At 43.0% G+C, this 13,783-nt stretch overlaps 1 protein-coding gene across 1 annotated transcript in view; it reads right to left on the reverse strand.

Moving 5' to 3' along the window:
- unc79 (unc-79 homolog, NALCN channel complex subunit) overlaps positions 1-13,783 on the reverse strand; it is a 201,467-nt gene that overhangs the window by 79,461 nt on the left and 108,223 nt on the right. Inside the window, exons 27-29 of the mRNA XM_078562184.1 lie at positions 7,674-7,742; positions 4,426-4,712; positions 2,314-2,496 (exon numbers count right to left, since the gene is read on the reverse strand). Coding sequence (XP_078418310.1) covers positions 2,314-2,496; positions 4,426-4,712; positions 7,674-7,742 — 539 coding nt within the window. The remainder of the gene's footprint in view (positions 1-2,313; positions 2,497-4,425; positions 4,713-7,673; positions 7,743-13,783) is intronic.

Consider the following 13,783-nt stretch of genomic DNA (forward strand, 5'->3'; position numbering starts at 1 on the left):
AAGGAACATGCCACAACTATTGAATTTGTCCTTAATGTGATGTCAGGTCCACAATACGTTGTTGATTTTCTGAATTGGCCTAGAAAGTCAATCAGTTGTAAAGCTACCATTGTAGATCGGAATTACATCCCAAAAATCAGATTAATAAATACTCAGTTGGTCCCAGCCCATTCTATTTTGCAAAGAATTTCTCACTAATATCTAGAAATGGGTGTTCACATGGTAACAGTTGTCCCAAATACTAGTCAAGCAACAACCTGACATACTCACAAAGTCATATCTATCACCCTAACATTAATATCCCTCATCACTAGCTATGGGTATATAATGTCTCATTGACAGGATAGTAGTGAGCATTCATCTGTTTCTGGAGACAATGGACCGTACCCGGACGTATGTCACTTTTGGACTGAACATCATCTGTTGTGGTTGTAGAGGCCGACTCATGAGGAGCAGTCCCTTCCACAGCTAACACATATGAATGACATTGGCCCAAGGTCAACTGATGCTTTATCCTTCCGCCGGGCTCTCTCCACCATCTGGTTGTTTCTTTTGTCCTCTGCTTTCCCCACATCCTTCCTGACTGCTTGTCTTCAGGCACTCCGGTCAGCAGCAAGGCCTTCCCATGCATTGACTTGATCCCAGTCAAATTGAGGTCTCACTTGCAGATGTGCTTGTATCACAGACATGGACAACCTGTTGGTCTCATGCCGATTGCAAGCTGGCCTTCGAGCATGACTTTGGGAATGCAGCCATCATCCATTCAGTGCACATGACCCAGGATCCCAGCACACTTTCATATTCAACACTCAGCCCTGCCAGGAGATGCCCAATCTGAGAACCAAAGGTCTGAGGCAGAAGAGGTGGAATCTATGCAGCCTCTTTTCTTAGCTTGCATAAGTTGGCCATGCTTCATTACTGTAAAGGAGGGTGCTGAGAATACAAGCCTGGTATAGGCTGAGCTTTATATTTTCAGATAGTTTGCTATTGGTTTACATTCACATTCTCAACTTTGCCATGACAGCTGTGGCCTTGGCAATCCTGGTGCTAATTTTGTTAATCCAAGGTATGTGAAGCTGTTGGATGATCTCCAGAGTGGGATTGTTGATGTTGATGGAAGGTAGGATCTCCACGTCCTGGCCCATACATTTGGTCTTCCTAATGCTGATTGTCAGTCCACATTCCATTGCTGGGATGGACCGACCAAAAGTGGGTACAGGCGTAGTATACGGTTAGGTGGAGTTGGGCCTCAACATTGACTCGATACCATCTGAAGTTTCATAGCTTCAGGTCTAACGCTGCTAAGTAACATTGCTGTTGATTACTAGCTACCTCCACCGCTTCAACTGATGAGTCAAAACTCTGCCATGTTGGACATTACTTGAAGAAATCTCTGAAGAAAGCAAGCACACAGACCACCACCAAAAGTGACCTGGAAGTTATACAACTGACCAATCTGGCCAAGTCCCGAAGGACACAGCTACCAGGCTGGGCCTGCATCAGGTTGTGAGGGCATCAACACAAGGAAGTGATCTACTTGATCTGAACCTCACTAACCTATCTAGCAAACACATTTGCCTGCAATAGCATTAGTAGGAATGATCACCACACAGTCCTTGTGAAGACAGTCTCGATTTCACAGTGATGACACAGCGCATCATGTAGTGTAGTGCCAGTAAGTGGCAGGTAGTATCAGAACGGCTTATGTGTCAGGAAATGATCATGTCCACAAAAAAGGTCCAACAAAAAAGGCTGAACAATCTCCCTCCTGACTTCCAGTTGTAAATTTGGAATTCTGCCAAGGGCTTCTCTGAATTACTGAAGAAATGAGAAAATAACATGCCAAAGTAGTTGATGGTCATATTTACAAAACGCTGCCTACATTCCTCGTGGCAGCTATACCAAAGGCATATCTTTACCTGAATCACTATTCACTAAAGATCTGAAGCAGCATTCTATATAAAGAGATTTAATGTCACTCAAATAGTAATAAATCATTGAAAAAATCAATAGTCAATGTCTTGAAAACCAGAGGTGTGATGATTTGTTAAAGTTGATAGTGCTAATATAAAGGTACTGTTACACTCCACTTTGATTTTATCAATAATTGTCTAGCTGGTGACATTTAATTTAGTGCAGAAAAACATGCACTGAATGTTTCAACTATATTTGTGCATCAATAAAGGTTTACAATCAAACAGCATTGTCTTTCTCATGACAATATCCATAACATAGTCTTCATGCATTAATTGTGGACAGACTGTCACCCTAGTCAAGGCTGCAATGTACATTTGGTTGAATAAGTAATTGTACCTTGTATAGAATTACTAGCAAAGCCTTCAGCCACATCTGTCGTATATGAGGTTTCAGAGTCCAAAGAGAACAGCGTGGAGGTTGCTGAAAGTAATGGCGTAGCTGTGGACAAGTGCAATATTTAAGCACTTGCACCACCAGAGGAAGGAGTTGGTTGCCCAGACTAATGTTATAATCCATAACCTATAAGAAATATGGCATTAAATATCAAACATTTAGTAACTTCTTGTTTTACAAAACTGTAAACAAGCCGGTTAAGCCAGTGAAATAGATTATCTCCTGTAAATGATCATGTGGGTCACATCAGAGAATTATTCTACACCAACTATTAGATTCATGGCCCTATATTTTAGGAACGCTTCAGATGGCAACTGAAATATAACTTAAAATATGATTTTGCCTTTATCAATGAAAATGAGCACAAATCACAAAAAGTAAAATCTATAACCCGTATAAGCTTCAGGAAAAAACTGGTTTCAAAAAGTTACCAGGTTTATTTTTTGGGAACATAATTCGATTCTGAATACATACATTGCTGTATTATTTAAATATAAAATTAAAGTAGTTTTAGAGTCACCAGATCAGCAAACTGTCTCATGGTGCAGTGTGCAATGCATATAGGAGCTATTGCCTGATCATAGGGTATGTGGGACCTAGAAGTCAAACCATAATTTGCAGCAGGCATGTCAAGCAACCAGGGAGAATAGGGGAAGATTAAGCTAATAGCTTCCATTATGTCAAGAGTCAGTTGCTACCCGAACAATGTGTAAGCTTGAATCAGTCAAATAAAATGGGTATGAAACTGGTCTGAGCCAGGAACACAAAAGGGCTGGCATTACTTTGCCACCTGCTATACTGCATGCCCAATGTGCAGCCCTACTGAAGTTAGTCAAACTGAATATCGTGCGGCCAATGCATTGGTAACCCTACCCATGCATTCCCACCTTGTCGAATTTCACTCCAAACAAGTTTAAACTCTATTTAAATTGCAGACTGGGAAAATGCAGTGCTTGTGAAAGATATACATAACTAACCAAATTGGTACTCCACAGTTTTTTAAAGGTGGTTCAGCAAACATTATAGGTAATGCTGGGAATACAGGAATAGATGAAAATTATATTCTCTACCATACTGATATGCCTACTAGCAGGTACTTTTGTAAAAACTTAAAGATTTAAGGGTTGGGGGGATACACAAAATGTTCTATCAAAGCAGGAGAGGAGCTAATTACCAGTTTACTTTTAACAAAAATAATTACTACAACTCAATATTTTAATAAATATTGGTAAGGCAATTATTTTTGTTAAGTTTCTTGAGTTAATGTCTTGGGAAACAAATCAGAGTGATAATCGAAAGCCAATTTCTTGCTTTGTTGAAGACTGCCATCTGGTGGACTGTTCAGTTCACCATCCAGGTGAAAACTTGAACCATCGGAGGGAACAGATGCTTTTCTGGTCAAATGCTCCAATCCATGAAATATGTAGCAGCAAGCGAGAGTTATATAACTGGAAGCATATATCGCATAAAGGTGAGTCAAGCCAGTTCAGCGATTGGCCTCCTCTAAATGCAGAAATCTAACACCACATAACTGTACTTTCAAAACACCAGCCCTGTTTTTCCACCTGGGTGAAATCAGAGTTGAAGCCGGTTTGCTTGCCACTTGATGTGAACTGGGCTAACCCTGCATTTGAGGTCAGCCTGATTTAAGTAACTAGGTTGAGCTCTAGGGTGTTGGGGTGCCACTGATTGGGAAGTTTCCCATTAGAGATCAGTCAGCAGGTTCTCTGGGGGCCTATCACAGTTCCTTAGGCAATAAGTTCCCAGTTTTGGCAGTAACAGGGTCATCAGGAAGTGTAGCATTGCCAGAGACCTGAGGGCAATTGCTTTGCCTGCCTGCTGTCTCATTTCTTGCTTCTGTGATCTGTGGTGCCTCTAAGGAGAAAAACATAATACCTAAATTTTACAATTTCTTGTGCATCACAGTTTTATGGATTCCAGAATAGGTCTAACTCTTAGCACCTTGGCGTACTTATGGAACAATTTTATAAAGGCCTAAAACAGTCTAAATTTTTGCACTCCAATTATAAGTACCTTAATAATGACACATTTTACCTGCGCTATTCCAGCAATAAAGGCATTGAAGCAAGTGGAAGTTCGCATTTTCTGAGGGGCAATCATGAAACACCCCTCCTGCTGGTCATAGCCAAGTAACACATACAGGTGTCGCTTTACTGTGTTGAACGCTTTGGCGCTGCTGATATCAGCTTCAGCACTGCTTTTATCCTTTGCCATGAATTTCATTAGAACTGCGATTAGCTGATGGACTGTTTGATGATCAATCCCAGCATCCTCTGGTAAAGGGTCCTTAATAATTGCATCATCCTCTGAAGTATGCTGACCTGAATGAAGCACAAAACCCAATGTTTACTTCTCTTGGCTTTTGTTTTACATTCTCTCTCTACTCATTAATTCAAATGCAAAAGTAACATAAATAGTCAATGAGTTGAAATTAAGTGAGAACCGGTTCAATTAACGTACCGCCTAGGATATTTAAAGGGAATATTTAGTTTAGATACCAAACAAGTTGCTAACAAATAGTATATGAATTCAATACTATCATAAAATAGGTATTTCATTTTAGCTGCTGTATATCATATGTAGCTGAATGGTTAGTATTAATCATTCAAAATATGCTCCATGTTTTGGTCTCCCATAGCTAGCAACACCTTCAGTTTAAATCTTCCAGGATTTGCTAAAGCCAGCAGCCAGAATGATCCACTGGAACAGGATCCACTTACCCAAGTCCATGGAGCTGAGGCACAGCTTGGCAACAACCAAGGCTTAGCATCCCACTGTATCCCCAGATGGGATCACCGAACCCATATTAGCATTGCCTTGCAAGGTTATCTGGAGCCAGGCATGAAAAATGCAAGTCCAACATTCATATGTGCCCCTTAAGTCCCATAATTGACTAGCCAATCGCCAATTGTGCCTTAGATACTATGAAACTCCCTTGGCCCAGATTACTCAGCTTGCCACCGAGAGCTGACTTGGTTCCAATAATCCATTATCACCTTGGGAGCCAATTTGACCCAATCAGACAGTGCTTAACTCTCTCCCAAAAACGTTTAATCAGCAGTTGGTCATTAGATACTGAGAAGGGCAGATTTAAGTCATCACCAGGTAGACAGCAGTTACTAGAAACTTCTTAAAACTATCATGATGACCAGCACAATTTAATATAAAATATGACAGCAGTTTCACCATTCTTGACCAAAGCATGGCCACACATCATACCCTCTCGAACAGTGGTTCAACCAGTTGGAGATATGGGACTTCAGCAGCAAGTGTATTTGCTACCAGGCTTCCAGCAGCTATCATCCAAGTCTCAGAGTTTCCTCATCAGTCATGTGACAGACAATTGCCATCAGTGTAAAGAAAGAATAACTTATGATGTAGCAGCTACTTCAATGGTCTAGTAATTTAAAACCAATCTCCCATTGCTCATCATCAAATGCTCAATCAAGCATTGGGAAACAGCCAGTCTCACTGTAAGGCTGACACTCCCTCCAGGTTGCTGAGACAGCAAAAGGGGGCATAATCTCAGGGCTATCTCTAGAAAGAATCTGGAGGAATTGTGGGTAAGAACCTGGTCATTAGGTGTGAGGCACTCTCGCTGTTGCTGTATGTGACGTAGGTCTGGCCCATTCCACACTCCTGTGCGATGGCGATCACCCGAGCCATCTTTCACTTTATCTGGAGGTCGAAAATGGATCGTGTCCGCAGGGACGCGATGTACAAGCCTCTAGATAAGGAGGGGAAAAAACGTGCCCAACATCGCCCTCATCCTGATGGCCACCTTTGTGTGCAGCTGCATCAAGCTGTGCGTAGACCCTTGGTATGCAAACACCAAGTGTCACTACGTGAAGTTCTACCTGTGCCCGGTGTTGCAAAGGACGGGTCTGGCCACGCTGCCGTGGAACGCTTCAAGTAGTTGGAGCGTTCCGCGGCTGTCCCTCGTGGAAAAATTTATGCAGAGAAACACCTTTGACCACAAGTCCATCAGGCAGTGGTCGGCACGTAACGTCTTAGAGGCCCTGCGGGAAAAGATGGTGGATCCTGACGGATGGTTCCCCGAGCAGACTGTCAAAGTCATTTGGCAGAAAGCCTCATCGCCAGAACTTTCCAACAAGCACCAAGATGTAGCTTGGCTGGTGGTGAGAAAGGCTCTCCCCGTCAGATCCTTCCAACAAGCCAGCAGTCTCACCCCCTCTGCACGTTGCCCTCGAGGTAGCTGTGGTGAGGACGAGACTGTTGTTCACCTCCTTGTGGATTGTGCCTTTGCAAAGAAGGTCTGGAGATAGATGCAGTAGTTTCTGTCGAGGTTCATCCCGAGCAGTTCTGTGACACAGGACTCTGTGCTCTACGGGCTGTTCCCAGGGACACACACCGAGACAAACATCAGCTGCAGCTGGAGGATCATCAACTCCGCTCTTTGGTCTGCCTGAAACTTGTTGGTCTTCCAGTGCAATGAGTTGTCCCCGACCAAGTGTTGCAGACTGGCACATTCCAAGGTCCAGGACTACGTACTGAGAGACGCACTAAAGCTTGGGGCAGCCACCGCAAAGGCACAATGGAGAAAGGTCGCTGCCTAGGACCTTTCTGCCATAGTGCACCAAGGGGCTGGGAATTGTATAGACCCCTCGGGCTGTATGGCTCACAATGAATGTATGCATTGAATACCAGTTGTATTATAATTGTATTGAAGCACCTCAGAGTGCAACATGATGTATGTTGATAACTCCAATACCATTGTCTGATTATCTGTAATGACCATATTGAAATGATTGTAATATTCATTGATTGTATTGAAGCACCTCGTGACCCATGTGTAAAAGTTGAATCTGATTGTACCTTTTGAGATGGCGATTTAGAAACGTTTTGTAATGTTCTTCCAGATATTTTATGAATAAAGTATTTTTTCAAAAAAAAATCTTTCATGTGGAATGCCTTTTCATAAGACTGAAGCAGAGACTAAAGTATTATTTTAAAGGAAACTGAAGAGTTGCCAGCACAGACACAATAGCCACATTTTCTTCCAAGTGCTGTACTTTGTATAAACTTCAAATTTCAAAAAAACCAATTAGTTTCAAATCAAATATGAGCAAATATTTTAACATTAGAATCACGGGAAGGTCAGAATTTTAGACCCAACACCTGTTGTCTGAAGCAGCATTTAACACCTTTGAATTAATATTTGATAATACATTAGGAACAGTGTGTTATTTAAACAACAATAGTGGCTACCTATAACTTAGATTCTAAGCTACATTAAACACACAAAAAATGAAAATGTTTACCATGCATAGCTTGCTCCATCATTGTACCAAGAGTTGGAGCTGACTGTTCGTGTCTTGTCAGTCGCAAAGCTGCAGAAATTGAAAACAAAATAAGAACATCTTATATAATCTTGGAATTTTCTGAATACAAGGAGTTCTCTTAACACTGTTGTCATTTGCCTATTTCAGTTAGATTCTTGAAAGAACATCATGTATAAAAATTAGGTTTATATTTGTAATTATAATTACATCTGATTTTGGTCATTAGCAATCAGCGACAGTGGGAATTTGAGTGATTATTTTTGTTTTTGTCCATCAACTAAGAAAGTGTATACAAATTATTCTTATTGCTATACACTGTCAAAGAACATGAAGATGATAGGAAAGAGTTTGCACTGAAAGACACTAGACATGTGAACAAAGTGTAAATGTAACAAGTTACATAAATTACTGGATTATTTTGTGCAATTAACACATAGTTTTAAAAAGTAATGGGGGTTAAACTGGGTAACTCCCAAAAACAGGGGTAGGGATAAAAATGATTATTAATCGGTGCCCATTGATACAATGCAGGCAGGACACTAACTTCCAGCTGCTGGCATATTTCCCTTTTGCTTTGTGCAGTCAGCACTCCCTGCGATGCTCATTGGTTGCACACATCACCTGGCCACCCAATATCATGAATGCCTACCTTAATGCTACCTAACTTAAAGCTAGCATGCACTTGATAAGGGAAGGTGCATTGTGGTTGCTGGTGGTGTTGAAATCCTGAATATACTAGGATAGATTCGGCAATGGTTAACCATAGAAGAGAGCGTGCACAAAGGTATTCAAATGCTGCACTGGAAGACTTTGTGGAAGGGATGGAAAAGGGCAGAGCTGTGCTGTATCCTCAAGGGGGCAGAGGCCCATCAAACACATCATTTGAAGACATCAGTGGCAAGAGATAGCAATGTTCAATATGAGGTGTGTAGCCCCCAATGGCTTGGATGCAGTGGAAGGAGTTTAATTATCTCACATGGTTGTCAAGTTCAGGAGAAAATCTTCAAATGCCATATCCCACCAATTGCACCACTAGCCTTAAGACACAATTCACTACATACTCACCATTCACCTATGAACAATCTCTACCAATCAGAATTAAACCCTAACATTCATAAGCTTTACCTTAACCATGCACACTCAGCACTGTTGCAAGCCTCGCAGTCACAGCTCACAGCTTTCACACTATTCAACCATGACTACCAAATCACCCAAACATAGCACACTCGCCTCTTCCTCGCAGGAGAAAGTGGTGCACAACACGAGTCTGCAGGAATTAATGGAAGGGGTAAATGGAGAAAAAAGTGTTGGCCATTATGGAAAAGAGCATTCCTGACATTCCCCCATCTCCACTCTCTTCTAGAAACTCGTCCTGCTTTGCATGGCCTCTGCTCATTCTCGCAATCATGATAATTGCCATGAGAAGCCTTACTAGGCCACATCCATTTTGTGCAGAAGCCTTTAAGTCACCAAAAATGTATTTCTGTACCAGCCAGATCACTCGTTGTGGACTTTTGAAACTTATGAAACTTGAAAATAAGTATGAAAAAGCACCCAAATCGCATTGAATTTCATAAACAGCTAGAAGAAATAATTCAGCAACTAGCCTGCGAGTATTTGATGATCCCTTTAAATAGTGCTAGTACTGCTTAAACATCACACTGCTATTTTTGGCTGTAATAAGGCTCATGTATTATGGTACCAAACTTTGCACAAGCAACCTTCTCCACACGATGCATATTACTTTAATACTCCACAATTAATTTAATACTCCTGTTCTTGAAACCAATCATATATTTAAACTTTTTCAACAATAAATTGTAATCCAGCCACAACTTTTTTAAAAATGATGATTGAGAAAAAAGAAATTAATCAGTGTCCTTAAAATGTGATGTGGTTAAACAGAAAATGGTAGAAGTATGTGGCAGGTTCATCAGCTTTCCAAAAGAGAAAAGCTAATTTTTCAATTAGCAACTTTTCAGTACAGTGCCAGTGGCATGGAAAATGTCTCTTTATTATTGAAGCAATGTTATTTGAGGTGGGGAGTGTGTTTTTTGGTCATTTATATCCTGGAAGTACATGAGGAAACTGCACTTAATTCAGTTCAAAACTGAAACGATTAATGCTGATGCTGCTATCTGTCTATTACATTAAACTAGTCTAATTCTCTACCAGCATCCGCAGTTTTTTGTTTTTATCTCTATTATTATTTTAGTCTAATTCTCTGCTGTTTTCAGCTTTTTTATAGTCACTTCACATCACTTTTACTGCTATAATTGCAGTAGTAACAAAGACAGAAATTTAAATATCCTTGGCTGGGGGGGCGGGGGTTGCTAAATTGGATGGCCCCCAAAATCAGGTACAGGGAACGCGATGTGCACACCTGTTCAAAGTGATGCAGGCAGCAGGCAGACTTTGTGCTGCCTGCTCATGATTGTCGTGTGCAGCCCAGGGTTGAAAGAGCTGTTGAATGGCTGCACGCCTCAGGAGGGAGCCCAAATTCATGCGAGGTTAGCACCACTTAAAAGCTAGGCTGCACTACTTAAAACCAGCCTGCAACTCTTAAAAGCGAGGTGCATTCCTGCTCCAGCAGGTGGTGAAACAGCTTGGAGAGGAGCGGAATACCTAGAGGAGGCAACAGAGATGGCGCAACAGGCCAGAGAGTGTGCCCCAAAGGTTTCTGGATGCCCACCATTAGGCCTTTAGGTGCAGGAGGCTAACAAGAAGAGAGAGGTCCTCTTCCCTTAGGGGCCAGGGAGCCTGGCAGGCACTGCTGAAAAGACTCTGAGAGCAGTTGGCTGTGGTAGTGCATGGCACGAGTGTGGCCTCGGGAAATTTAATGACCTCACACAAGTGGTCAAGATCAGTAAATGCATCCTTACACTTCATAGCCTATCAACTTCACCACTAATTTCCTACATTGCTCCATTCGCTACACTCCCTGCACTTATCCACCAACATTATATATCAACCAGGACTGAACCCCCACATTCATGTGCTTGCTCTCACCCTCAGACTACTGAAAGCCACAGAGCTGGAGGCCATTCTTTCCAGAGTGAAGTGGCAGGCAACTGCATAAAACATTTGCAGACCCAGCCAAGAAGCAATATGTGTTGGCCAATAACTCATGCTTGGAATTTCACAATCTTGTGAAAGATTGCGAAATTGATGGATGAGCCTGAAATCCAGAAGTTCCGCCCCCGAACACAGCACCTACCATTTTCATAGGTCGGGAATGGCCCGGGTGAGGATTTGCTCATGCGCATTTTGCAGAAGCAGCTGCCCATTTTAAACCATCAGCTGCTTCCAATCATATGTGATTCTTGTGAGCCAGGTGTGTGAAACATGACATGCGCAGGTTCGACCTAGTATGGGCAGGTATGAACTTATGGAGTCCTTTGGAGAGGTGGGGTGCCCTTTTGGAGAGGTAGGGTACTCCTTTGGATATGGCAACGGGTCACCTTTGGGGAGATCAGGTGCCCCTTGGGAGAGATAAGGTGTCCCTTGAGATTGTTAAAATTAGGTATGAATGTGCGTAAAAAGTACATAAACTCATTATTATCAAGCTCATTGGAAGTGTCAGAAGTAACAGGCAAAGGTGTCAAAATGAACTGTCAAAGGCAACCGTCAAGCTGTCAAAACATTTAAAACTCCTGCCCTATAAATCTCTGAAAAAAAATGTCTGGAGTGTTTAAAAAAAAATCATGGCTGGCTATTTCACGTTTTCTGTTGACATAAGTCTGTGGTTTACCATTACTGGATTAGTGCTACATGACTGATTTCACAATCTTCCATTTTCACAGTAGGGTACCTTCCATTTCACAGTTTGATTGACAGCTCCAAGTGGTTATAGACTCTTTGAAGTGAGACTGTGAATTCCAAAGTTTGTTTTTATAAGCGATTAAGCACTTGAATTAAATTTTGTTTTTATAAGGATGTAGTTGAAGAAATGTAAATGTAGTGAATGGATTTTTATGAATGGGGCTTTTTTTAAAAATAGTGAATTCATCGATAGACACTTAGAATTATATTTCATTTAATTTCAGCATGGCTCCCGAGGTCTGCCCATGGTGAATATTGGTTGAGTTGACATGGTAGGTGTAAGGGCAAAGGCTGGTGGGCCGGGGCATGAAGTGGCATCGGGGCTATAAAGGGCCATGGTGGATGGGGAGAGGGGCATAGGTTGACATGGAGGGTATGAGGGGCCATGGGAGGTGGGTGGGGAGTATGAGGTGGCATGGAGGGTATGATGGGCCATGGCAGGTGGGTGGAGGTCATGGGTTGGCATGAGTTGGCATTAAGTTATCATAGGGGCTATAAGGGGCCATGGGTATGGGCAGAGGGTCACAGGTTGTCATAGAGGGAATGAGGGGCCATGAGCTGGTAGTGTGGAGGGTGGGTGGCATGGGTTTGCATGAATGGAGCATGGGGAATGTTTGGGAGGTTGGGGGTATGAGGGGTGAGGGCTGTTTTATGTTTTATTGTTTTTTTTAAACTTCAACACAGTGCCGGAGCACAGAAGCAGGCCTTCTGCCCAGCCTGCATCCACACCTGGCAACCTCCGCCCTTGTTCCGAGGTCAGCGGGCCTAACTCCCAGAGAACTCTGCCACCACAGAATGAAAAGCATTTTTCCCAAGTTGTGTTTGCGGAGCCGGGAAATGAGCCGACTCTGCGCTCCCGACCTGGGAGCAAAAATCCAGGCCTCAGTTTCCATTGCAGCACAAGCATAAACCACCCAATGTCAGGGCGCTGCATTGGAAGGTCAGAATGAGGCTATGCAAGTCCAGCTTGGTGCCATACACATTCAAACTATTGCACTGAGGCATCGCCCTGCAGGACTGGCCATATCTCCGTGGGGAACTAATCTGTTGTCCTCTCTCAGAATGACAGCATTTGTGCCCCCACCACTGCCCCTCTGCCAGTACCTTTGCTGTTGCCTCTCAACCAGTCAGCCGAGGCACTGCCATCCATGCTGTGGTGCTGCAGTCCGAAGCTGTGCCCGCAAGGTTCAGAGCTGCTAAAGGTTGTCCTAAAAGGCCATCCCCAGTCTCCCCCAGTGAAATGCAGCAGGCATCCAAGCCCTGCTGCATGTAGTGGGATAACACTACATCACAGCGCTACACCAGGCAAAGGTACCTGTAAGACAGGCACTAAAGGGATGCACAGGGATTATTAGTTGAGTTTTATATGGAGCATCGGATGTGTCATTGGATAAAGTTGGTATTGACTGATTGTTTTGTGCAGGCTCTCATTTCAGGATTGTGGCCAGAAGGATGCTCTGATAGTTCGTCACAAGGGAAAGGTAAGGTGGTGAAAGATTGAACAATGGGATCTGAGGTTTCATCCAGGGAACCGGAGTTTGATGATACCCACATCGACAGTTTGTCTGGAATGTGGATGTACCGGTTGCCTCCTCTCTTCCCTCTCCTCCTCCCTAATTCCTCCACCTCCTCCCGCTGAGGTGCTCACTGAACCAGCGGTGACAAAGACTGTGTTCTCCCAGTGGGCCAGGTTGTGGAGATTGCAACAGACCACCATGAATTGGGACAACCACTCTGGTGAATACTGGAGGGCTCTTCCCAAGTGATCCAGACAGTGGAACTGTTGCTTCATAGATAGATATAAAAGAAATGCTTCAGGCACAAGCTGGGTCCATTCCAACAAAGGAGAAAGTAGGGGAGCCAAAAACACAGCTCCTCGTTTGATGAGAGAGATAGAGGCTATGATGAAACAATAAAAAGAGGGTGTACGATGCATGTCAGGCGAATTTTTCAAGTGAGAACCAGCTCAAATATAACAGATTGAGAGGGGAGGTAAAGAGGAAACTAAAACCAGAAAGGAGAGAATATAAGAATAGATGGTTGTCAACATAAAGGATGAATCTGACAAAATATCGGTACAAGTGGAGATAGTGGAAGTAATGGATAGAGTGAAAATTGAGAGGGAGGTGGTACTGGAAAGGCTGGCTATACTTAGGCTAGATACGTCCCTGGTCCAGATGGCTTGTATCCCAGGTTGGTGAAGGAAGTGGGGTTGAAGATTGCAGAAGGGTCTAAACTGGCACACATAGCACCAAGACTTCCGGCAC

This window comes from Cetorhinus maximus, chromosome 18 (assembly GCF_964194155.1).
Source record: "Cetorhinus maximus chromosome 18, sCetMax3.hap1.1, whole genome shotgun sequence".
Classification (NCBI taxonomy): domain Eukaryota; kingdom Metazoa; phylum Chordata; class Chondrichthyes; order Lamniformes; family Cetorhinidae; genus Cetorhinus; species Cetorhinus maximus.